Raw genomic sequence first — 25,571 nt, forward strand, 5'->3', positions numbered from 1 at the left:
AGAGGGGAAAGATCAGTCAGTGGCTGCTACAAATGGACTCAGCACATCTAGATAAGGAAGGAGGTAAATCAGCCGGCATTCCCACTTATGAACCCCATCCGATGATTCGTGCATGAAAGTGTGCCTGCATGAAAATTAAATGAAGACCAGTGGTGATGCTCCAATTGGTTAAATAGCCTGGTAACATTCACTGTTTAGGCTCATGCATAAGGGAACAGTAGCATAGTGGTAATCCAGAGGCCTGGACTAATAATCTGGTGACAAGAGTTCAAATCCCACCATGACAGCTGGGGAATTTAAATTCAGTTAATTAAATAAATCTGGAATAAAAAGCTTGTACCAGTAATGGTGACCATGAAACTACCGGATTGTCGCAAAAACCCATCTGATTCACTAATGTCCTTTAGAGAAAGAAATCTGCCGTCCTTACCTGGTCTGAACCTAGATGTGACTCCAGACCCACAGCAATGTGATTGACTCTTAACTGCCCTCTGAAATGGTGTGGAGATGCCGGAGTTGGACTGACGAAGGAGCAGCGCTCCGAAAGCTTGTGATTTCAAATAAAGCTGTTGGACTATAACCTGGTGTTGTGTGACTTCTTACATTTGCCCTCTGAAATGGCCTAGCAAGCCACTCAAGGGCAATTAGAGATGGGCAATAAATGCTACCCTTGCCAGCAATGCCCACATCCCATGTACGAATAAAAAAAAATGGCCATTTGAATGAAAGAGCAGCTGACAACCATGGAATTGTTTCCAGCATGTTCAGCAGAAGAAGGGAAAAATTGAGTTCTGTCAGTTATGGTATGTTTTTTGAACACGTGTCACTTTTGCATATTTAAACATTCCATTTACTATATATCCATAATATGTTAAATTAACAGAAACAGCCAAAGTACTACCACTTTCATTATTTATCACTTAATGTCATGAAACTAACAAGATAGGTACATAAAAATCTCAAAATCTAAACCTTGGCATCTTCCATGCTTCCCGAAATCCTCTTGCATTAGCTCCACAGGCTTCATATAGAGCACTTGTCCAGTCTCCCAGTGCTCTCATGTGGACACTAAAGTGGTCCTCTTCAGAGGTAGAGGTTAATGTGAATGGATGCCATTCAAAGCGAGATATTGAAGGACAATGCAGGAAGATGTACTGACCAGGTTTCATTTTAAAGCCATTCTTTTTCATCTGCAGCTCAAGAACCCTGGAGGGATGTACTATCACCTGTCCATCAAAAGAATGAGTAATAAGACTTAAGTTCTTAATGAGAATAGTCATGTAAGATACTGTATATATTGCTTATATATACAGCATCTCATTGCAAAGTCAAAGGGTTCATCAGCTCTTAGAGATGTTACTGTTGAACCTCAGCTTAGAAAAAATAAAGGTTCACTTTTAATGTGGTTAAAAATGTAAATGTTCTTTAAAACCCAAGCTTGTTATCAGCTAATCCTGATTTACCTCATCTTCATTTTTACTCTTCAGTCTTGATGGTGACTGCACTATGGTTTAAACATATTTTACTGTTTCAGTATTTGTTCTGGACTTATTACATGCAGATAGCAGCACCCTCTAGTGGTAGTTATTGTATAGCAGTGTTGGTATACTGCAATAGGTCATTTGACCTTGTTCCTGTTTTAACCCGGAAGTAGTATTCCAGAAAGAACCTACTGAGTTATGGAGAATCTCCCATGAGGGATTCTCAATCCTGTGGCATCTCATCTTATATGCTGGGCAGGACGCAATGTCTGTGAGTATCTTTGTTTGTTAACATGATAGCAACTTTGTCAGTGTAGTATTTGACAATACTTTGTTTATAAGAAGTTATTAGTTGTTAGCTACAGAAGTTTAGCTCAACTGCTATTTAGTTATACAATTAGTCTATTCTATTGTTATAAATATGTTTATACCTTATGTAACATCTAATGTATAGTACTCAGTTTTATGTACAAAACATACTTTGGGGGAGAAATTGGGTGGAGCCGCAAACGGGGCGCCAAGCTCGCCTGGGCGCCAGATTTTGCGCTGCGATTGGAGCAGCAGCGATCGCCAGAAATTCAGCTTGAGCACCCCAAGAGGGACATGGGGCGAGGCTTGAGGCGCTCCGCGTCCCTCTTAGGGCGCTGAAACTGAATATCGCAGCGCAACGTGCCGCAGCGCCACACACGATGAGCGATCGCAAGTGCCAGCAAAAGAACCCGGCACCGAGGAGAAGTGCCGGGCTCTCAGAAAACAGCCAGCAATGCCGTGGGGGGAGAACAGGAGGCCGGGGATGGAGGTGCTGGCAGGCGGCCACCGAAAAAAACGGCCGCCCCGCACCTCCACCTTAATTTGCGCCACTGCCGCCACAGGTAGGCCCCGTGAACCGGGCGCGATTAGTGAGCGGCGCTACAGAGGCGGTTGCTGCCAAATATCGCGATTGGGGCGGTAGCGGGGCGTTGCGCACACCGATGACGTCATCGGTGGCGGCGCAGCGCAACAGGCTAACACCGCCATTAGCGCCCCAGCTAAATATCACGGGAGGCGTGGCCAGTGGCGCTAAAGCCACTGAGTGCCCTCTTTAGGCGCTAACTGGTGGCGCAGCCCACCGAATTTCTCCCCCTTTGTCTTTGTTTACAGTTTCACGAATTTGTTCAAGTAAAGCTTCAAAACAGCAAACCCGCTTGTTGAGGAATTATTTGAATGAGTGTTTAACTGGCTGGATAACTAGATAGGAGCACATCTAGCAAGACCAGTACAATATTTATTGTACTAAATATAATATAGCTATGGTTCATTCATCAGGGTAAAGGGAAAGCCAAATAACCAAACCTGTCAATATCAATGACTTTTTAGTTACACTTGGTAGAGCACCTGCAAGTTCGGCCATTACAGGATCCAGAGGTCACACACATCAGTCATGGGACTGCCTGACACTCCATGGCCTAGAAATTCGGTGGAGGCCCAAACGGAGCACCAAGCTCACCTGGGCGCCGGAACTACCGCTGCGAACGGAGGTGTTGCACCCGCCGGAAATTCAGTTTGAGTGCCCCAAGAGGGACGCGGGGCGCTACTGGAGGCGCCCCGCGTCCCTCTTGGGGCGCTGAAACTGAATACCGCAGCGCCACACGCTGCGGCATGGCACGCTGCGGTACTGCAGGCCTTCCTCCCCTTCTTAAGGGGGAGGGGCCTGCGCCAGCGCGATGACCGATCGCGAGTGCCGGCAAAAGAGGCCGGCACCGAGGAGAAGTGCCGGGCACTCGGGACACAGCCGGCACTGCCCGGGGGGGGGGGGGATCTGGAGGCCGGGGACGGAGGTGCTGGCAGGCGGCCACCGGAAAAAATGGCCGCCCCGCACCTCCCCCTTAATTTGCGTCACTACCGCCACAGGTAGGCTCCGTGAACCGGGCATGATTTGCGACCGGCGTTACAGAGGCGGGCGCGACCAAATATCGCAATCGGGGCGGTAGCGGGGTGCTGCGCACACCGATGATGTCATCAGTGGTGGCGCAGCGCTACAGGCTAACGCCGCCATTAGCACCCCGCTAAATATCGCGGGAGGCGTGGCCAGTGGCGCTAAAGCTACTGAATGCCCTCTTTAGGCGCTAACTGGTGGCGCAGCCCACCGAATTTCTGGGCCATGTGTCAGCATCAGTTATAGTGTGGTTCATCACTTTTTGGTCTGGCTGCTGGGTCCACCACAGAGATGGGGAAATACTAATCTATCAGTTAATGTACTGAGGTGATTTCTGAGCACAAAATAAATGATAATATGCGGTATGTAAACAAGTACTCCAGAAAAACTTTAACTTTTGTTACAAAGCAGTCTTTACCTTTGTAATCACAACTTTTTGCAGAGATCTGCGAAACCGAATCAACCTTTCACAAATGTACAGAAAGACAGGGCCCAAAACCCATTTCCAGGTCTGAAAAGAAATTACATAAGAATTGCTCAAATAAGCTCATTAAAAAGCTTTTCATTGTCACCAGAGGGATTGCCTCATTTCTGTCTGAGGTCCCTTCTGAGCTATATTGGTTATTGTAATTTTAATGAAATAGAATATAATGCATTTTTAAAACAGCCACACACTGCAATTTACAATGTAAACGTTAACGGGCCAGAAATTGCTGCAATGGCAGGTTTGGCGGCCAGCGACGATAATTGAACTTTTTAGCTCAACGTTGACATCACACTGTATTTGAGTCGCAAATTGCTAGAACATTGATAGGATGGATAATGGTTCTGTGATGTCAATTTCGCATCTGGGACCTCATGAAAATCGTGCCCAATGGTCTATTACCTTAACCATTGAAAGAAAAGGATAGAGAACGAAACAACGTGAATGACGGAGAAGGAAATAGGTTAAATTGGAGTCCAAATTTGAGGCAGAAAGAGAAATAAAGAGAGGAAAAGAAAAAGAGTGAATTAAGAGAGAGAAAAGAGAGAGAAAGAAAAAAAGTTAAAAAGAACAAGCAGAAAAAGAGAACATCGTAGCCAAGTTGTGTTTGGGAATTGTTGTATTGGTCCTTGAGAATTTAATGAGTGAATGGCTGGGCAGAGGTATGAAATGTACAAACATTCTTGACCAATGACGTGTAGAACCAACGGCTCCATCCATCATGATCAAGAATAGTGGAACACCCAGTGAGTACGCCATTGCACTGCTTTCATAGGAATTGCTAGATGAAAAAATACCACGGTCCACCTCATTCACAATTGACCATCCTGGTAGTCAGATGATACAATGATAATGGAGTTGTTGACTAATCATGGCAATCAATCCCTATCAATTAGTCTACAACAGACCCAGACATGAGGTGAGGAAAGCCCCAGTGGTGGAGAACTTTGGAAAGTTATCTCCCAAGCATGCTGTGCTTACCATGTCATGCCTCAAATTACTCATATACTGTATTCCAAAATATTATTTTCTGAAAGAATCCATCTAATTTGCATTTCTGAGTGTCACAACGGCTTTGCATCCTGAAAATGATTGCCCTCTGACACTGAAAGGATTGTGAATGGAAAGACTGGCACAAAAACACTGCCAAAACAGATAAAAAGAATAGAAAACCTCTAGGAACAATTCAGTACCTGCTGGAGAGAGACTCCACAGCTTCAATGGTCCCTTTCTGGGCCTTCCAGGTTGAGTCAGAACCGTAAATCATGTAATTACCAGGGCCCTCTATGAAGTTAGTTACCAGCCTTAAGTGGCTGCGGCAGGAAAGTTTTGTATTAATGTGAACCCAGAAATTTCAAGCTCGGCATTAAGTTCAATGAGAATCTCACTGTGAGAAAGGATGTTTGTTGGCTTCGGCGATGCTAATGGAGGAGCGGCTGAAATCCTCCAACAATCTGCGGAGAATTGGAACTCATGACATATTTCTTTTACTCTACAAATTGCTGGATTTTTTACAAATTATTAATGGCGAACACTGTTAATGCGTCATTATAATCCAAGCAATTTGAAACAAAAGTGACTGAAAATTGTGACAACAGAAAGTAAGGTTTGTGGACAGGACGGCACACCCTACACAAGATTTTAAAATAATATATAGATATCACTTGTACTTTCATAATTAATCTATTCTAATCATTACTCAACAACTGAAAAGGAAGCCAAGCAACTAGCAGAGCGTTCCAAAACATTAAACCTGTCCTATAAGATTCTATGGGGGAAAGATTGGGTTGATTTGCACCTCTCATTAGTGCCCCCGGCAAATCCCCTAACACCTAGGTGCGGCGCTGCTAACGCCTCCTGTGAAATTCAGCCCCGTTTGCGCCCTGGCCGCAAACCTGGGTTGCGCCCTCTGACCTATCACCGGACGATATGTCCAACAGGGTCAGAGTGGCGTTTTTGCAGCTGTGGAGGCGCTACTTAAAGGGCAGGTGTTGGGCGACCTTTTTTTTTTGGCTGACTGCCAGCACCTGCCCCCTTCCCCTTTATTCTTCGGGGTGCTGGCCGCGATCGCTCAGCCGGCACTCCTCTTGAGTGCCGGGCTGTTTTCACGGCACCCCGCTCCCCGGTGGCCTAGCAGGACCCCGGTGCACGCAGCGCTCGGCCCCACCCCTTTAATCAGTGGAGGGAGGCCGGCAATGACGTGGCGCTACGTGATGACGCGTGTGGCGCTGTTACATGTAGTGCCGGGATATTCGGTTGTAGTGCCCCAAGAAGGAGGCACTTCCAGTAGCGTTCCACCTCCTGCTTGGGGCGCTACAACTGAATTTCAGGCGGAAGGGCGCTAATTTTTTCGGGGCGTTAGCACCCCAAAAGAGGAGACACCAAATTTTTCCCCCAATGATTCTAATGTTGCTCCAAAACTCCATCTCCCTCTGTATGATGCCCCAGGTGAGCGCTGATCAAAAGAGATTACCTTTTATGGCCTCCCACTAAAGGTATATTCATGGCAATTTGGTTTCCTCTCAATTCACTCTATCTGTGCTTATCCACTAACTCTTTTTTCACTAACTCAAGGGTTCCCAAGAGCTCTGTCCACTCTCCTAATTTGTCCCTCCTTCACATCAATGATCTCATTTACTCATTTAGTCCTAACTAACCTTTAATTGATGATTTCATTTTCCATTCATCAACTTCATTCAAATTACATGCCCTCGGTGTCCACAACTTCCAATCTCCTTGCAGAGGCATGGCTGAATCACTATATCTTGATCTTCTCAATGCCCTTCAGTTGGGCAACAAATATGTTATTTCATCATAGACAGTTCTTCATGTCTTTTGCAAATCTAATTTTTTTTATTATTGAGGGCTCTACCCTTAATCCTTCATCTATTGACATTCTTGGCCTCACTCTGACCTCATGTGCCATAGATCCTACAATGCCAAAGCTCCAAGAAGCTTGTTTTTCTCCTTCAAACTTCTTTCCCCTTCAATAATTATTAACTTTCCATACAGACGTCTGTCCAAGACCCAAAAATTGCTCTCATATCTGGGGGGTTATGGATAGCATACAAGAACAAGCTTACAACCTCTCTATGTTGCAACCTTTATTTTATCAATACTGCTACAGCCATTCTCCTCTGAAACTTCCTCTTTTGTTCCTTCTATTGTCCAAGACTATGGCTGCGATTTTTCCAACCTCGGCGGGTCCATGGCGGGCAATGTCAGTGGTGGGTCATGACCCCGCTGCTGGCTCCATCCCGGCCTCCGACATGACTTTCCCCTGATTGGGCTTGTTAAGCCCGCCCAGCGAGTTTCCTGACCAATTGAAGGAAGTAGGACTGATGATGTCATAGAAACATAGAAGGTAGGAGCAGGAGTAGGCCATTCGGCCCCTCGAGCCTGCTTCGCCATTTAATTAGATCATGGCTGATCATCCAAATTCAGTACCCTGTCCCTGCTTTCTCCCCATATCCCTTGATTCCTTCAGCCTTAATAAATATATCTAACTCCTTGAATATATTTAATGAATTGGCCTCAACTGCCTTCTGTGGTAGAGAATTCCACAGGTTCACCACTCTCTGGGTGAAGAAATTCCTCCTCATCTCAGTCCTAAATGGCTTACCCCTTATCCTTAGACTGTGACCCCTGGTTCTGGACTCTCCCGCCATCGGGAACATCCTTCCTGCATCTAGTCTGTCTAGTCATGTTAGAATTTTATAAGTTTCAATGAGATCCCCTCTCATTCTTCTAAACTCTGGGGAATATAAGCCTAATCAACCCAATCTCTCTTCATACGTCATTCCTGCCATCCCAGGTATCAGTCTGGTGAATCTTCGCTGCACTCCCTCCATGGCAAGAACATCCTTCCTCAGATAAGGCGACCAAAACTGCACACAATACTCAAGGTGTGGTCTCACCAAGGCCCTGTACAACTGCAGCAAGACATCCTTGCTCCTGTACTCGAATCCTCTCACTATGAAGGCCAATATACCATTTGCCTTCTTAACCGCCTACTGCACCTGCTTACCTTGCACCTCCACCCATCCCTCTCTATCTATGTTATCACTTCCCCATCTCACTAGCCACCCTTCACACTCACCCTCATCCTAGTCCAATCATACCAACTAACAACACAAAAGGGTAGGCACTTGTGTGTTTTAGCCAATGTTCATGTGAAGTTTCTGTTAATGTGCTGTCAAACATTGAAATCTTTATTTTCAACACTTTTGTGTTATTGGACAGATTTGTGTGCATCTTTGGAAGTGGCTTAGTGAGTTGCAGTGAAAGGTGAGACATAATGGTACCCCCCGCAATGGTCATGAGTGTGAAAGGAATGGCTTGGGCATTGTAGGGATGCTTTATGTTGTTGGTGTGGGGTGATGCCAAACTGGCACATCACGTGGCAGCCAGGGTGTACAGCATCAAGTGAAGTAAATGTGGCCATGGTGCGGGCATCCCGGGCAGCAGTATGGTCGGGTGCTGGTGCCCTCTGTCCTGTGCAGCATCAGGCGAATGCGGAGAAGGTTGGTGTTGTTGTTGATGCTGCTGGTATGCCTGGTGATGCTGGTGTTGGGGCTGATCGTGGTCAGATTCCGAGGACCAAGGTGAGAGAGTATAAAGTGCACCCATGCTGATGGAATAGATGTCAAGTAAAGTAGAGATGACAGAGGCGATCTGTCAATGGTGGGAAAGGTAATGAGATCAGACTGGATGGAAACTTGTGTAAAGACTTGCAGCATTCTGAATCTGTAGTGGAAATGCAGTTTGGAGAAGTTAGTGGTTAAGGGAACATTTCTCAATCAGCTGGGAGCTTTGACTTGACATTTGAAGCTGTCAACTCATCAGCTGATTCAATGGCCACTGATCCCCCACCTCAGCATCACAGACGAGGTCTAGGCACAGTGGAAAACCAGTGGGCGACCTGTCAAAATCAAAAATCTGGGAAAAGAAGCATTGTTAAGTGGCTGTAAACAAACCACTAATGATTTGAATTGGGTCCCCCACCGCTGCCTGTTGGGTCTGCTCAGTGCTGGCAGACCCAACATCGGAAAATACTGGTGTGTGCGTTTTGACAGCAGATTCCCGACCCGTTGCCAATCATTTAAAATTTCCCAGTTGACCCGCCACCCATCCCGTCCGCTGAGCACCGGCAAAATCACGGCCTATTGTCTTCCTGATGACACCAAGTTAAGTGGCCCAGTAAGTAATGCAGATAGGAGCAAAAAATTGCAAAGCATCATTGATCGACAGAGTGGGCAAAACTTGTAGATAGAGTTTAATGTGGGGAAGTGTCAGGACCTCTTTGGTCCTAAGAAGGATAGATCAGAGTATTTTCTAAATGGTGGAGGAGCAGAGAGATTTAGGGATCCAAGTACAGAAATAACTAAAAGATAGTGGACAGGTACAAAAATAATTAAAAAGGCTAATGGAATGTTGGCCTTTATTTCGAGAGGGCTGGAATATTCACCAGAATGGTACGGGGACTAAAAGGGTTAAATTATGAGGATAGGTTAATATAGAAACATAGAAGATAGGAGCAGGAGTAGGCCAATCGGCCCTTCGAGCCTGCTCTGCCATTCAATGAGATCATGGCTGATCATCCAATTTCAGTACCCTGTCCCTGCCTTCTCCCCATATCCCTTGATCCCTTTAGCCTTAAGAAATATATCCAACTCTTTCTTGAATATATTTAATGAACTGGCCTCCACCGCCCTCTGTGGCAGAGAATTCCACAGGTTCACCACTCTCTGGGTGAAGAAATTCCTCCTCATTTCAGTCCTAAATGGCTTACCCCTTATCCTTAGACTATGACCCCTGGTTCTGGACTCCCCGGCCATCAGAAACATCCTTTCTGCATCTAGTCTGTCCAGACCTGACAGAATTTTATAGGTTTCGATGAGATCCCCTCTCAATCTTCTAAACTCCAGTGAGTATAAGCCCAATTGACACAATCTCTCCTCATACGTCATTCCTGCCATCCCAGGTATCAGCCTGGTGAATCTTCGCTGCACTCCTTCCATGGCAAGAACATCCTTCCTCAGGTAAGGCGACCAAAACTGCACACAATACTCAAGGTGTGGTCTCACCAAGGCCCTGTACAACTGCAGCAAGACATCCTTGTTCTTGTACTCGAACCCTCTTGCTACGAAGGCCAACATACCATTTGCCTTCTTAACCGCCTGCTGCACCTGCATGCTTACCTTCAGCGACTGGTGCACAAGAACATCCAGGTCTCTTTGCACTTCCCCTTCTCCCAATCTATTGCCATTCAAATAATAATCTGCCTTCCTGTTTTTGCCACCAAAGTGGATAACCTCACATTTATCCACATTATAGTGCATTTGTCATGTTTCTGCCCAATCACCCAACCTGTCCAAATCATACTGGAGTTTCACGACATCCTCCTCACAGCATACCCTCCCACCCAGCTTTGTGCCATCTGCAAATTTGGAGATATTACATCCAATTCCCTCGTCCAGATCATTAATATATATTGTGAACAGCTGGGGTCCTAGGACCGATCCTTGCCGTACCCCACTAGTCACTGCCAGCCACTCGGAAAACGACCCATTTATTCCAACTCTTTGCTTTCTGTCCGCCAACCAGTTCTCTATCCAAGTCAATACCTTGCCCCCAATCCCATGTGCCTTAATTTTGCACGCTAACCTCTTATGCGGGACCTTATCAAAAGCCTTCTGAAAGTCCAAATACACCACATCCACTGGTTCTCCCTTATCTATTTTACCAGTTACATCCTCAAAAAATTCCAGTAGATTAGTCAAGCATGATTTACCTTTTGTAAATCCATGTTGACTTTGTCCGATCCTGTCACTGCTTTCCAAGTGCTCTGCTATTACATCTTTTATAATGGACTCTAGCATTTTCCCCACTACCGATGTCAGGCTTACCGGTCTGTAATTCCCCGCTTTTTCTCTGCCACCTTTTTTGAATAGTGGGGTAACATTAGCTACCCTCCAATCCATGGGTACTGTTCCAGAGTCTATTGAGTTCTGGAAGATGACCAGCAATGCATCTACTATTTCTAGGGCCACTTCCTTAAGTACCCTGGGATGTAGATTATCAGGCCCTGGGGATTTATCGGCCTTCAGTCCCATCAATTTTCCTAACACCATTTCCCTACAAATACTGATTTCTTTCAGTTCCACCCTTTCATCAGGCCCTATGTTCCGTGGTATTTCTGGGAGGTTATTTGTGTCCTCCTTTGTGAAGACAGAAGCAAAATATGTATTTAGTTGGTCTGCCATTTTTTTGCTCCCCATTATAAATTCCCCCGATTCTGACTGCAAGGGACCCACGCTTGACTTCACCAATCTTTTTCTCTTTACATATCTATAAAAGCTTTTACAGTCAGTTTTTATGTTCCCTGCAAGCTTACTCTCATATTCTATTTTCCCTTTCTTAATTAATCCCTTTGTCCTCTGTTGAATCCTAAACTGCTCCCAATCCTCAGGATTATTGCTTTTTCTGGCCAATTTGTATGTCCGCTCCTTGGATCTTATGCTATTCCTAATTTCCCTTGTTAGCCACGGTTGAGTCACCTTTTTTGTTTTATTTTATGCCAAACTGGGATGAACAGCTTCTGTAGTTCATCCATTCGGTCTTTGAATGTTTGCCATTGCCTATCCACCGTCAACCCTTTGAGTGCCATTCCCCAATCAATCCTACCCAACTCGCTCCTCAGACCATCGTAGTTTCCTTTATTTAAATTGAGGACCCTAGTTTCTGAGTCAACTACTTCATTCTCCATCTTAATGAAGAATTCGATCATATTATGATCGCTCCGACCCAAGGGGCCTCGTACAACAAGATTGCTAATTAATCCTTTCTCGTTACATAATACCCAATCTAAGATGGCCTGATCTCTGGTTGGTTCCTCGACATATTGGTCCAGGAAACCATCCCGTAAACACTCCAGGAATTCCTCCTCCACAGTATTGTTACTAATTTGGTTAGCCCAATCTACATGTAGCTTACACTAGGCTTGTATTCCCTTAAGTATAGAAGATTAAGGGGTTAAATAATTGAGGTGTTTAAGATGATCAAAGGAGTTAATAGAGAAACTATTTCCTCTGATGGGGGAGTCCAGAACAAGGGGGCATAACCTTAAAATTAGTGCTAGGCCATTTAGGGGTGATGTCAGGAACCACTTCTTCACACAAAGGGTAGTGGAAATCTGGAACTCTCTCCCGCAAAAAGCTGTTGAGGCTCTGTCAAGCGAATATTTCACAACTAAGTTTCATAGGGGGAGAAATTGAGTCACACCCCCTTGGGGCGCTAACTTCGCCAGGGCGCTACCTTTACTACTGGACGCACCCCTCCTCCTTCTTGGGGCGCTGCGAGGGAATATCATAGCGCTACATGCTGCGGTACTGCAGGCCTTCCTCCCCTTCTTAAAGGGGAGGGGCTTTTCGCAGCGCGACCCAGCTGGGCCAACAGAGATCGGAGTGCCGGCAGAAGAGCCCGGCACTCAAGAGAAGTGCCGGGCTCACGGAGCACAGCCGGCACTCCGCGGGGGGGGCTGAATAGGAGGCTGGGGCCAGCAACGGGGGCAGGTGCGGGCAGGTGGCCAGCAACAAAAATGGCCGTCCGGCACCTCGCCTTTAATTAGCGCCGCCCTGGCCGCAGGTAGGCCCCCCTGACCCCATTGGACATAGCGTCCAGCGGTAAATCAGGGGGCGCTACCGAAGATCGTGGCCGGGGCGCGAACGGGACGCTGTGCACAGCGATGACGTCATCGCCGGTGGCGCAGCGCCGTGGGGTGCTAACGGTTACAACTGCTGCTAACCACCCGCTGAATTTTGCGGGAGGCGTTGGCGGCGCCACGCCCGGGGGCTAGTTGCTTTGCATGCCTCTTAGGGCGCTAAAGGGAGGCGCAAAGCAACCGAATTTTCCCCCCATAGATTTTTGTTAGGCAAGGGTAATAAGGGATATGGAACCAAGGCAGGTAGATGGAGTTAAGATATAAGGTTTGAGGGGCTATTATTGTGCGGTTTGGGATATTACCTTTCCTGCAAGAAAGCGATTAGCCACACTGAAAATTGAATTGAAAAACAAAACAAAGTTTGTAAAACTGCAATTATAAAATCTTTTTCAGATATTTTGCTACATAAAAAGTATAATTTTACATTTTTAAACCACATCTTGTAACCAGATAGAACATAGTGCACCCACAACCTATACCGTGTATGTACAATATAGTTGAAACAGCATAGGAACTGGAGTAGGCCATTAAGCCAGACCAGGGATCAAGCCTGCAATCTTCTTGTTCTGTATGGCTCAGTAAAATAAGTTATGGTAGTGTAACGGTTATAATAGTGAATGAGCAAACTAAAGGTTGTGAGTTCAAATACCACCATGTTGTGAAATTGAATTCAATAATAAATCTGGTCATTTGTGGCTACTATCAGGAAAAGGTGACTGTGAAATCTGCTGGATTGTTGTAAATACCCATTTGGTTCACAAATGCCCTTCAGGGGAAAGGAAACTACCCCCTCTACATAGGACCCCAGTCCACATTACACGATTGATTTTTAATGGCCTCTGAAGTGGCTTTGCAAGCCACTCAAAGTTTCTCGTGGCAAATAATGCGGCCTTGCCAGTGACATACAAATCCATGGTGCTTTTACCCAACAAGCCATCATGGAGCTCCATAAAAAGAAATGTAATATATATGTATAGATGTTTGACGCCCCATAGCTTAAAGACACTGACTTACTACTGGTTCATTTCCAGCAAATTGTGGTAAAGGGCATTCTGGGATGTCTCCCCATTCTTCATGATGATCCTTGCAGTACGTAACATTGTGGTGCAGAAGACTCTGAGAAGTTTGTCCTCGAACAATGCGCCTGTAACACAGGATCACTTATTCAACTGTTTACTACCTACATTTTATAAAGGATTTTGGAATTCAAAAAAGAATATTACAATTTTTTAAAATGCTGTTAATAGTTACATGATTCCTTACATTTTCAAAAATGCTTTTGAAATATAGATCCGTTACATTATTTCTACAGCTGAACTTTATAATTTTTATTTAACGCTCTTTGTCATTATTGATTTTAATTAAAAGTATATTCAGCATAAGATTATCTTAACAGTTTTCTGATGTTTTTTAAATATTGTCAATTGAAGACCAACTGACATGATTAAAGGTCACTATCATGCCCAATATAATAAACTTCAGCTGCTTTCAGCCTGTTTAAAATCCCAGTGAGTAATCATAGAATCATAGAATGATACAGCACAGAAGGAGGCCATTCAGCCCATTGTGCCTATGCCGGCTCTTTGAAAGAGCTATCCAATTAGTCCAACTCTCCTGCTCTTTCCCCATTGCCCTGAAAATGTTCCCCCTTTAAGTATTTATCAAATTCCCTTTTCTCCTCATTTTGCCTCTGGTTCTTTGCTAATTACCTTAAATCCGTGTCCTCTGTTTACCGACCCTTCTGCCACTGGAAACTGTTTCTCCTTATTTACTCTATCAAAACCCTTCATGATTTTGAACACCGCTGTTAAACCTCCTCTGCTCTAAGTAGAACAACCCCAGCTTCTCTAGTTTCTCCATGCAACTGAAGGCCTGCATCCCTGGTACCATTCTAGTAAATCCCCTCTGCACCCTCACTAAGGCCTTGATATTCTTCCTAAAGTGTAATGCCCAGAATTGGATACAATGAGGGGAATTTTAACCCCCAAAAACGGGTGGGATTGAAAGTTTTTAAAACCTCAAACCCGAACCTAACCTGCCTTGAACCTGTCCAATTCCAATTTTAACGGAGGTGGGATGGGGGTGGGGGTGGAGGCGACGGTGAGCAACCAACCTGCTCCCAGGAGGCGGGTTGGTCATTTAAGCATTTACTGAGGTTGCATGCCTCAAATTTTCTCTCTTCCAGGTTTAACCCTGGCCGGCTGGGTTTCCTGGGCCTCGGGAAACCAGGCAGCTAAAGGGAGGCAAGGACTGCTGCATGGAACAGGTATGTGCCTTTCCACCACTTCTTGTGGGTCAGGAGCTGCAGGAGAGATTTCTCCCAACCCTCCAAGCTCACCTGCTTCCCTCCCCGCGATCAGACCTCCGCCTGCATGATCAGATCCCTCTACGATATCACTGACCCCCCCCATGATCACCGACCCCCTTCCCCCACAATCAGACCCCTCCCCATGATCACTGACACCCCCGAGCCCCCATCTCTGCCCCCAATCTGTCTCTGACCTCCCGTGATCACCCCCTGACCCTACAAGCCACGCTGTAGCCTCCCCCACCTCACGATCTCTACCCCAGCAGCCGAATAACTACATGCTCTTGGGGTGCGACCTCTTCTGCAGCATTCCCTGCCCAACAGGGAGCCACGTCTGTCAATCAGGCTGGCATCCAGGCAGGGATCCTGTTGGGAAAAAAATATGCATGCTGTAGAGTTAAAACTCCACAGCATTCCCAGAACTCCTCTCTCCTGCTTGGAAATACCACTCCAGTAAAGATCATGGTGAATACTCCGGCTGAGGCCTAACCAGTGTTTTATAAAGTTTTATCATAACATCCTTGCTTTTGTACTCTACGCCTCTGTTTATAAAGCCAAGGATCCCGTATGCTTTTTTAACAACCTTCTCAACTTGTCCTGCCACCTTCAAAGATTTGTGTTCGTATATCCCTAGGTCTCTCTGTTCCTGCACCCCCTTTAAAATTGTACCATTTAGTTGATATTGCCTCCCCTCATTCTTCCTATCAAAGTGTACCACTCCACACTTCTCCGCGTTAAATTTCATCTGCCATGAGTCTGCCCATTTAGAAACATAGAACATAGAAAAATAGGAGCAGGAGTATGCCATTTGGCCCTTCAAGCCTGCTCCGCCATTCAATATGATCATGGCTGATCCTCTATCTCAATACCATATTCCTGCTCTCGCCCCATACCCCTTGATGCCTTTTGTGTCTAGAAATCTATCTATCTCCTTCTTAAATATATTCAGTGACTTGGCCTCCACAGCCTTCTGTGGTAGAAAATTCCACAGGTTCACCACCCTCTGAGTGAAGAAATTTCTCCTCATCTCAGTCCTAAATGTCCTACCCTGTATCCTCAGACTGTGACCCCTCATTCTAGACCCCCCCCTGTAAAGTCCGCACCTCAGTAATACACGGACTTCGGGAGAACAGTTTACCAGGTACTTTACTGAACAAGAGGCAGCTTGAAACTGAAACTACAGAAGCCTGCTAGGGCCTTTTATACAGGGGTGGTCACTGCCGGTACTGCAGTCTAAGACCAGTTATTCCCTTAAAGGTACATACACAACAATTCCTCCTCTTTTAGATAAACAGTACATAACATCCATTTAACAACTAAATAATAACTAATTACAATTACAATTTTCTCAGTAATATATACATCAACTGAAATAGTCATTTATAAGTTCAGTCTTTGAGGAGGCTTCCTGATCCGGACTGGATAGCGCCTTTCTCAAGTATCCTGTTCTGGCGGTGGAGTCAATTCTGGCTCATTGTCATTGGTTGGTTCGTCAGCTTCCAACACCCCTGCTTCTGAGGTAGACGCAATCTGTACTTCGGGCTCATTACCAGGTGCACATGCTTGTGGTATAGGTTTGGCTTGTTCCTGTGACTCTAGAATCAGGTCAGCATGGCGTCTCACGATGCTCTCTCCAACGTCCACTGTGTACATTAGTGGTCCCTGCTGTGTGCATATCGTGCCTGGCTGCCATTTTTCTGTTCGGTAGTCGCGGGCCAAGACTGGTTGCCCTATCTTGAAGCTCCTGGTTGGCTTCTCATTTATGTGCTGGAACTGCTTATCCTCAACATCTTGTCTTATGTTTGGTTTGAGCAAATCCAAGCGACATCTTAGTCTCCGGTTAAAAAACAGTACGGCTGGAGTTTGGTTGGTTACTGCATGTGTCGCATTCCGGTAAGCAAACAGGAAGTTATCCACCTTGTGTTGCAGTGGTATGTCGTCATTATACATTGCCTTTATGGCCTTTTTAAAGGTCTGAACAAACCTCTCAGCCAATCCAATTGTGGCTGGATGATATGGGGCAGATGTGTAATGTTTCACCCCATTATTCTTCAGGGACCTCCGGAAATCCTCAGACACAAACTGTGGGCCATTGTCGGAACAGATCTGTTCTGGCAACCCATTCCTGGCGAAGATGGTCCTTAGGACTGCAACAGTTTTCTCCGTGGTGCTGGTGTTGTGTATGTAATAGGTATGTTACTTTAAACCTATGGCCAGGGCAGCACTACTTTGTAGGGCGTAGTGACACCGTAGTACCACCCCTGGCCATAGAGGTATAAATAGTACTGTGGGTACTGATCTCCCCTCAGTTCCCGCCTGTTGGTATTAAGTAAAGACCTACGTTGAATCTTCCAAGCTGTCTCTTCATTATTGGATTAAGTATAGACACATACTTTATACTGGCAACGAGTAAGGTTCGAACTCACCAGTACACGGTGCGACAAAGGAACGGCAGCAGTACGGAGAGAGAAGAAGAGAGGCTTCTAACCAGCCAGCCTGCAGAGTCCAGCGTAGACCAAAGGAAACCGCCCAGCACTCCAGGTTCGGGAGGAGCAGCAGCAACAGAGAGAGAGAGAGAGGGTTCCAACAGAAGCTGCAGCAGCTGAGAGAAGGGGCTGAACGGGCGCTCCAGCCACGGGGCAAAAGTCCACCCAGGGCCAGGTAAACTGAAATCCTTCCCGGGGAACGGGAGCTGCAAGGGCCAGAACGGGCAGGTGATCTGGGGAACAAACGGAGCCACGAGGACTAGCACGCCATCTAGTGGACAAAAGGGGAAAAGTTTTTTCTCTTCAGCAGTTTAAAAAAAAGCGATCTGGGGAACAAACGGAGCCACGAGGACTAGCACGCCATCTAGTGGACAAAAGGGGAAAAGCTCTTCAGCAGTTTAAAATGTCTAAAGAAGGTTGGTTGGCAGCATTTGTTGAGGACACAGAAGAGTGGGATGCCTATATCGAAAGGCATGAACTTTATTGCATAGTAAACAAGGTGGAAGATGACCAAAAGGTAGCAACCTTATTAAATTTTATGGCGGCAAAAACATACGGTTTGCTGAGGAATCTTCTTACTCCAGAAAAGCCAGCAGACAAAACGTACGCCCAAATTGTTGATACGTTAAGGGAACATTTAAACCCTAAGCCACCATTTATAGCGGAAAGGTACTGCTTCTACAGATGCGACCAAAGGAATGGTGAGTCGCAGGCAGCCTATTTAGCTGAGCTCAGAAGGTTGTCCAAACATTGCCAGTTTGGAGCCATATTGGCGGACGCGATCAGAGACAGATTTGTCTGTGGCATGTTAAATGAGAATACACGTAAACAGTTGCTAGCCAAGAAACAGCTCAGCCTAGATCAGGCGATTGAAATAGCATCGGCTCATGAAGCAGCAGCACAGGGTGCTGCTCAAATATGACAAAACACAACCGGCTATGACACCCATGAGGTGACATTTCACAAAGGTAAATGCTACCGTTGTGGCAAAACCACCCACGACCAAAGTAATTGTTGGTTTCGTGATAAAATATGCCGGCAGTGTGGGAAAAAGGGGCATATAGCGAAAGTTTGTCGGTCTGGTACGAAACCCAATCGTGGGGGCAATCCGAGCAGTACCAAGGCAAGGACAAAAATACATAAGATGTCTGACAGTAGCTCAGACGAGTCACAGGAAGGCACAAAAGCAGAGCCTAAAGGTCTGGGATGTCTCAAGTTATATGGTGTAGACAAAACGGAGGACCACAGCACAATGTGGGTTAAAATGACGGTAGCAGGCGTCGAAGTTAATATGGAGCTGGACACGGGTTCAGCCCTATCAGTAATTAATGAACAAGATTATAACAGGCTGTTCAAACGCATTCCCTTAAAGGATACGGAAATTAAATTAAAAACATATACGGGACAAAAGGTTTACCCGAAGGGAAAAATGCAAGTAACAGTTAAATACAACGGCAGAAAAGTGCCAGGACTTTATTTATACGTCCTACCAAACGGTGGACCACCACTTTTGGGTAGGGAATGGATAAGAAAAATCCACTTCGACTGGAAGTCGATACACGAGTTAAAAGTAGAGACCACCACGGATGATGCAACCATTACAAGCAGGCTGTCGAAACTATTGGCAAAAACGCCAGAGGTGTTCCAACAAGGGCTGGGGACCTTAAAGGACATTGGAGCAAAAATAACTATTGCTCAAGACGCAAACCCCAAGTTTTGTAAGGCCAGACCGGTGCCTTATGCCATTCGGCCAGCGGTGGAAGCAGAACTGGATGCCTTAGAGAGTGCAGGTGTCCTTACAAAGATTGAGTGGAGTGAGTGGGCCACGCCCATCGTCCCAGTTATAAAGAAATCTGCAAATAACACACCGGGGGAACCAAAGAAGGTTCGCATTTGCGGGGATTTTAAGATAACTATTAACCCAGTCCTGCACACGGTACAGTATCCGCTGCCGCGGATAGAGGACATATTCGCATCGTTAGCTGGGGGTAGACACTTTACGAAGATTGACCTTTGTCAAGCTTATTTACAGATGGAGGTGGAGCAGGACTCGAAAAAGCTCCTAACGATTAACACACACAAGGGATTCTACCAGTATAATCGCCTGGTATTTGGTGTGGCGTCCGCCCCGGCAATATGGCAGAGGACCATGGAACAGGTCCTACAGGGCATTCCAGGAACGCAATGCTACCTGGATGACATCCTGGTGACAGGACAAACGGATAACGACCACCTCGCTAACCTGGAGTGAGTACTTCTGCGGTTACAACAATATGGACTCGGGGCGAACAAGCAGAAATGTGAGTTTTTCCAGGAACGTATCTCATACTGTGGTCACATTATAGATAAGGAAGGCCTGCATAAGTCCCTGGAAAAGATCGAGGCAGTAGTGAAGGCCCCGCCCCCTGAGAATGTATCTCAGTTACGATCATTCTTAGGCCTTATAAACTATTACCATAAGTTCCTCCCGAACTTATCGTCCATTTTACATCCACTAAATTCATTGCTGCAAAAGGGAGTCTCCTGGAATTGGGACGAAGTGTGTGAGGCTGCTTTTAAAAAGGGTAAACAACTCATTACATCAAAGGAAGTGCTCGCACACTTTGACCCAAAAATGCCAATGAGGTTGGCATGTGACGCCTCCCCGTACGGTATAGGGGCAGTGTTGTCACACAAATTTCCCAACGGGACGGAGAGGCCAATAGCATTTGCCTCAAGGTCGTTAACTACAGCCGAAAGAAACTATGCGCAAATCGACAGGGAGGCCCTCAGTCTGGTGTGGGGTGTAAAAAAAATTCCACCACTACCTGCATGGGCAACGTTTCACACTACTGACGGATCATCAACCGTTGGTGTCGATATTTAATCCAACAAAAGGGGTGCCCCTGATGACGGCCCAAAGGCTACAGAGATGGTCACTGTTCTTAGGAGCACACCAGTACCTTATCGAATATAAGGGTACCAAACAGCATGGCAATGCGGATGGCCTGTCGTGGCTACCCTTGCCTGCCGAGATCGAAGAGATAGTACAGGACCCCGTGGAAATATATCATACGGCTGTTATGGAACACTTGCCCATCACCAGCCAATGTATCGAGCGGGAAACACGGAACGACCCGACATTGGCAAGGGTTTACGAATTAACCCTGAAAGGCTGGCCGGCGCAGGGTGACGCATCATTGCCGGCGTTTTTGGCAAGGAAGGACCAGTTGTCCGTCTGCCGGGGCACATTGATGTGCGGAGCCAGGGTGGTGGTCCCTCAAAAATTACAACATAAAGTGTTGCAGGACTTACACGAAGGTCATCTGGGGGGTGTCAAAATGAAAAGCCTCGCCAGAGCCTACGTCTGGTGGCCCGGCATTAACAGGGACATTGAGGAAGTAGCAAAAGCGTGCCAAGGGTGCCAGATGGTACAGAACGTACCACCACAAGCCCCACTATATCCGTGGGAGTGGCCCTCAACGCCGTGGCAAAGGATCCACGTGGACTTCGCTGGCCCCTTCCTGGATGCGATGTTCCTTATTGTAGTGGACGCCCATTCAAAATGGCCGGAGGCCATAAAGATGTCATCAACGACAGCCGAAAAGATGGTCGCAGTCTTAAGGACCATTTTTGCCCGAAACGGGGTGCCCGAGCAAGTCTGTTCGGACAATGGGCCACAATTTGTGGCAGAAGAATTTCAAGCATTCCTAAAAAGGAATGGAGTGCGACATTATACGTCCGCACCATATCATCCGGCTACAAATGGGCTGGCAGAGCGATTTGTACAGACTTTTAAAAAGGCCATCAAGGCGATGGGGGAGGAAAGGTTGCCACTACAACACAAGGTGGACAACTTCCTATTCGCATACCGTAATGCTGCACATACGGTGACCAACCAGGCCTCCGCCGTCATGTTCTTTAATAGAAGGTTAAGGTCTCGCCTTGAATTGCTCAGACCAAACATTTGGAGAGATGTGGAAAACCGAGTATTTCATAGGGCTCCTGACAGACAGACACGGAGCTTCGAGGTGGGGCAGCAAGTGTTGGCCCGTGATTATAGGAATGAAAAGTGGCGGTCTGGTACGATAAAGGCCCGCCAGGGACCCTTGATGTACACAGTTGAGACAGGGGAAGGCATAATCAGACGACATGCTGATCAACTTGTGGAGTCCAGAAACCCAACTGATTCACTACCTCAAACGTCTCAGGATTGTGAGGAGTTCAGCACTCCAGTGATCTCCACGGCACAGGATGTGCCATCAGACACCGACGAGTCCAGCGATGAAGGGGTGACGGAAGTACCGCCGCCTACACCGAGACCGACTAGAGAAAGATGTTATCCTAGTCGAGACAGGAGGCCTCCTCAGAGACTGAATCTATAACATGTTTCTGTTTATATATATATATAAGTAGACAACTCTTGATGTAAATATGTTATGTATATTGTGTTACCAAATGTTATTAGCCCTAGTTATGGGGCATCTATTGACTTAATTGCATGGGTACGTTTTAATTAAAAGGGGAGGAATGTTGTGTATGTAATAGGTATGTTACTTTAAACCTATGGCCAGGGCAGCACTACTTTGTAGGGCGTAGTGATACCGTAGTACCACCCCTGGCCATAGGGGCATAAATAGTACTGTGGGTACTGATCTCCCCTCAGTTCCCGCCTGTTGGTATTAAGTAAAGATCTACGTTGAATCTTCCAAGCTGTCTCTTCATTATTGGATTAAGTATAGACACATACTTTATAGGTGGCGGACATTTTAATGACCTCTGGCCATTTCAAATGGGCGTCCACAGCGATTAGAAACATTGAGTCCATAAATGGACCAGCGAAATCAATGTGTACCCATTGCCATGGAGATGAGGGCCACTCCCATGGATGTAGCGGGGCCTGTGGTGGAGCGTTTTGGACCTTCTGGCATCCTGTGCATCTCTTGGTCATATCCTCGATTTCTTTATCGATTCCCGGCCACCACACAAACGCCCTGGCTAGGCTCTTCATTTTTACCCCTCCCAGATGACCCTCGTGAAGCTCATTGAGTACTCTATCTCTCAACTTGGGTAGAATACCACTCGGGATCCACACATCAAGGTTCCCCGGCACACTGACAGCTGTTCCCTCCTTGGTGAGAATGCTGGCAACAGTGAGTCGCCATATGCTGGCCATCCCGTCACCGTCAAATCATAGGCCCGAGAGAGTGTCGGGTCATTTCGGGTTTCCTTCTCAATACTTGCGTTTGTAACAGGCAAACATTCGACTATGGTCGCATGGAATATCTCCACCGGGTCCACTGCAGGTGCTTCTTCCGCCGTAGGCAACGGTAGGCGCGACAGCCCATCAGCGTTTCCATGTTGTTTTGTACCTTTGTACTCTATGTCATACTGATGTGCTCCTAGAAAAAGTGACCATCTTTGCAGCTGTTGTGCCGTCATCACCGGAACGCCCTTCTTTGGGTTAAAAATTGAGACCAGGGGTTGATGATCAGTCAGTAGGGTGAATTTCTGCCCGTGCAGATAGTGATTGAACTTCTTCACCCCCCACACCAGGCTGAGGGCCTCCCTGTCAATCTGGGCATAGTTACGCTCGGCTGAGGTTAGCGAGCGCGATGCAAAGGCTATTGGCCTCTCTGAACCGTCATGGAATTTGTGTGACAGCACCGCTCCAATGCCGTAAGGTGACGCATCACATGCCAACCGAATCGGTAGTGTTGGGTTGTAGTGGGCCAATACTTCTTTTGAAGTGATTTGGCATTTACATTCCTGAAAGGCACGCTTACACTCATCACTCCATTTCCATGTTACACCAATTTGAAGGAGGGCGTTCAGTGGGTGCAGAATTGTAGATAAATTCGGCAAGAACTTATGGTAGTAGTTCACCAACCCGAGGAACGGCCTCAGTTGCGACACATTTTCTGGTGCTGGAGCCTTGACTACAGCCTCAATCTTGTCCGGCGACTTATGCAACCCTTCCTCATCAATCATGTGGCCACAATACGAGATTTGTCTCCTGAAGAACTCGCATTTGGGACGGTTGGCTCGTAGCCCATATTCCTGCAATCTCGTGAGCACCTGTTGCAGGTTGGCAAGGTGTTCATTGTCATTTTCGCCCGTAACCAGGATGTCGTCCAAATAACACTGGGTCCCTGGGATCCCTTGCAGGACTTGTTCCATTGCCCTCTGCCACATAGCCGGGGCCGATGCTACCCCAAATACCAGTCGATTGTACTGGTAAAGGCCTTTGTGAGTGTTTATCGTGAGGTATTTCCTAGATGCTTCTTCCACCTCCATTTGTAGATACGCTTGAGCCAGGTCAATCTTTGTAAAACGTTTCCCTCCAGATAGTGAGGCGAAAATATCTTCTATCCGCGGAAGCGGATACTGTACTGTGTGCAGGACTGGGTTCACAGTCACCTTGAAGTCCCCACAGATGCGAACCTTCCTTGGCTCCCCAGGCATGCTGCTCAATGCTTTCTTCATTACAGGAACGATGGGTGTGGCCCACTCGCTCCAGTCCACCTTAGACAGCACCCCCGAACGCTCCAGACTCTCCAGTTCAGCTTCCACAGCTGGGCGTATCGCGTATGGCACCGGTCTGGCCTTGAAAAATTTTGGGGTTGCGTTATCCTCAATCTTTATGGTTGCCTTTACTCCTTTTAGAGTCCCAAGTCCTTGTTGGAACACCTCTTCTGCGTCAGATAGAATTTGTGACAGACGTCCAGGTGCGACGTCGTCATCTTTTTTGTCAGTCACAGTTAGTGCCAGAATGGAATGCCAATCCAATTGTAGTCTTCGGATCCATTCACGTCCCAATAATGGTGGTCCTCCATCTCGTAGTATATACATGTATAGTTTCTGTGTTTCCTTTCCGTTATATTCAACTGGCACCCTTATTTTTCCTCTGGGGTAGACCTTTTGCCCTGTGTATGTCTTCAATACAATGGACGTGTCCTTTAAGGGTATGTGTGAGAATAGCCGCTCATAGTCTCGTTGATTCATGACAGTTAGGGCTGATCCTGTGTCCAATTCCATCTTCACTGGGGACCCTGCTATCATGAGGGTGACCCAAATGGTTCGGTGATCTTCTTTTGCGATCACGTTGTGTAACTTTAAACAACTTAGTCGCCTGCTCCCGGAGTCCTGATCACTCTCCTGATCTTCTGAACTACTATCTGTCAGTTTCTTTACTTTCCTGTACTGTTCCTTAGTAGTTCTTGTCGTGTTGGTCTTCTTTCCCGACCTGCAGACTCTTGCTATATGTCCCATTTTCCCGCATTGCCTGCATATTTTGTCTTTAAACCAGCAGTCCTTCTGCTCATGGGTTGTTCTGCCGCAGCGATAGCACTTTTCGGCTCCATACGCCATTTCGTTAGCGCTGTATTCTTGTGGTTTCTGTTGTATTTCCGCAGCTCCCTGTGCTGCTGCTTTGTAGGATACTGCCACGCTGAAAGCCTGTTCTAGCGTCAGGTCCTTTTTTGAAAGTAGTCGTTTCTGGGTTCCTTCACTCTGGAGCCCGCAGACAAACTTATCCCGTAAGGTGTCTGCCAGTCCTGCTCTGAACTGGCAGTGCTTCGATAACTTGTGTAGTTCCGTAAGATAGTCAGCATTGCTCTCATCTTTGTGCTGGTTTCTTTTATGGAACTTGAATCTTTCTGCTATCAGCAGTGGTGTAGGGCTTAGATGTTCCTGTAAGATATGAACAATCTCCTCAAAACTTTTCTCCATTGGTTTAGCTGGGGTAATTAAATTCCGCAATAGGCCGTACGTACTCGCACCCATCAGATTTAATAATACCGACGCCCTCTTTCCATCAGCCACCTCATTTGCCTTGCAGTACACTTCAATTCTTTCCACATACGTGGTCCAGTCTTCTACCTCGTTGTCTAAAGCAGTGATACTGCCACTTTTCGGCATCTTGGGCGATTTAAAATGGCGCCTCCCGCACTTTTTCTTCTTCCCCAATGGAATAAAATGGCGCCTCCCGCGCTTTTGCTTCTTCCCCAACAGGATAAAATGGCGCTTCTTCCCCTTACTGCCACGCTGCTCCTAGCGTTCTACGGGGTAATGGCGGCGACCCGCAGCTTCGGCGCGTCTCACTTTCCTTCCCCCCCCCCCCCCCATTTAGTTTCTCACCGCTGTCCTGTTCTCGAGCACCGACCGCGCCCTGTGCGCTCCACCCTCTCTCTCTTG

General features: G+C 46.7%; 1 protein-coding gene across 2 annotated transcripts in view; it reads right to left on the minus strand.

The window, feature by feature from the left end:
• LOC147121268 (NADPH oxidase 3-like) overlaps positions 1-25,571 on the minus strand; it is a 78,087-nt gene that overhangs the window by 37,907 nt on the left and 14,609 nt on the right. For both annotated transcript variants that reach the window (XM_085981496.1, XM_085981495.1), the window contains exons 4-6: positions 13,617-13,746; positions 3,815-3,907; positions 973-1,226 (exon numbers count right to left, since the gene is read on the minus strand). In XM_085981496.1, the coding sequence (XP_085837622.1) occupies positions 973-1,226; positions 3,815-3,907; positions 13,617-13,746 (477 nt within the window). The remainder of the gene's footprint in view (positions 1-972; positions 1,227-3,814; positions 3,908-13,616; positions 13,747-25,571) is intronic.

This window comes from Somniosus microcephalus, chromosome 3, assembly GCF_052327205.1.
Source record: "Somniosus microcephalus isolate GS21.2 chromosome 3, FLI_Smic_1.0, whole genome shotgun sequence".
Lineage (NCBI taxonomy): Eukaryota > Metazoa > Chordata > Chondrichthyes > Squaliformes > Somniosidae > Somniosus > Somniosus microcephalus.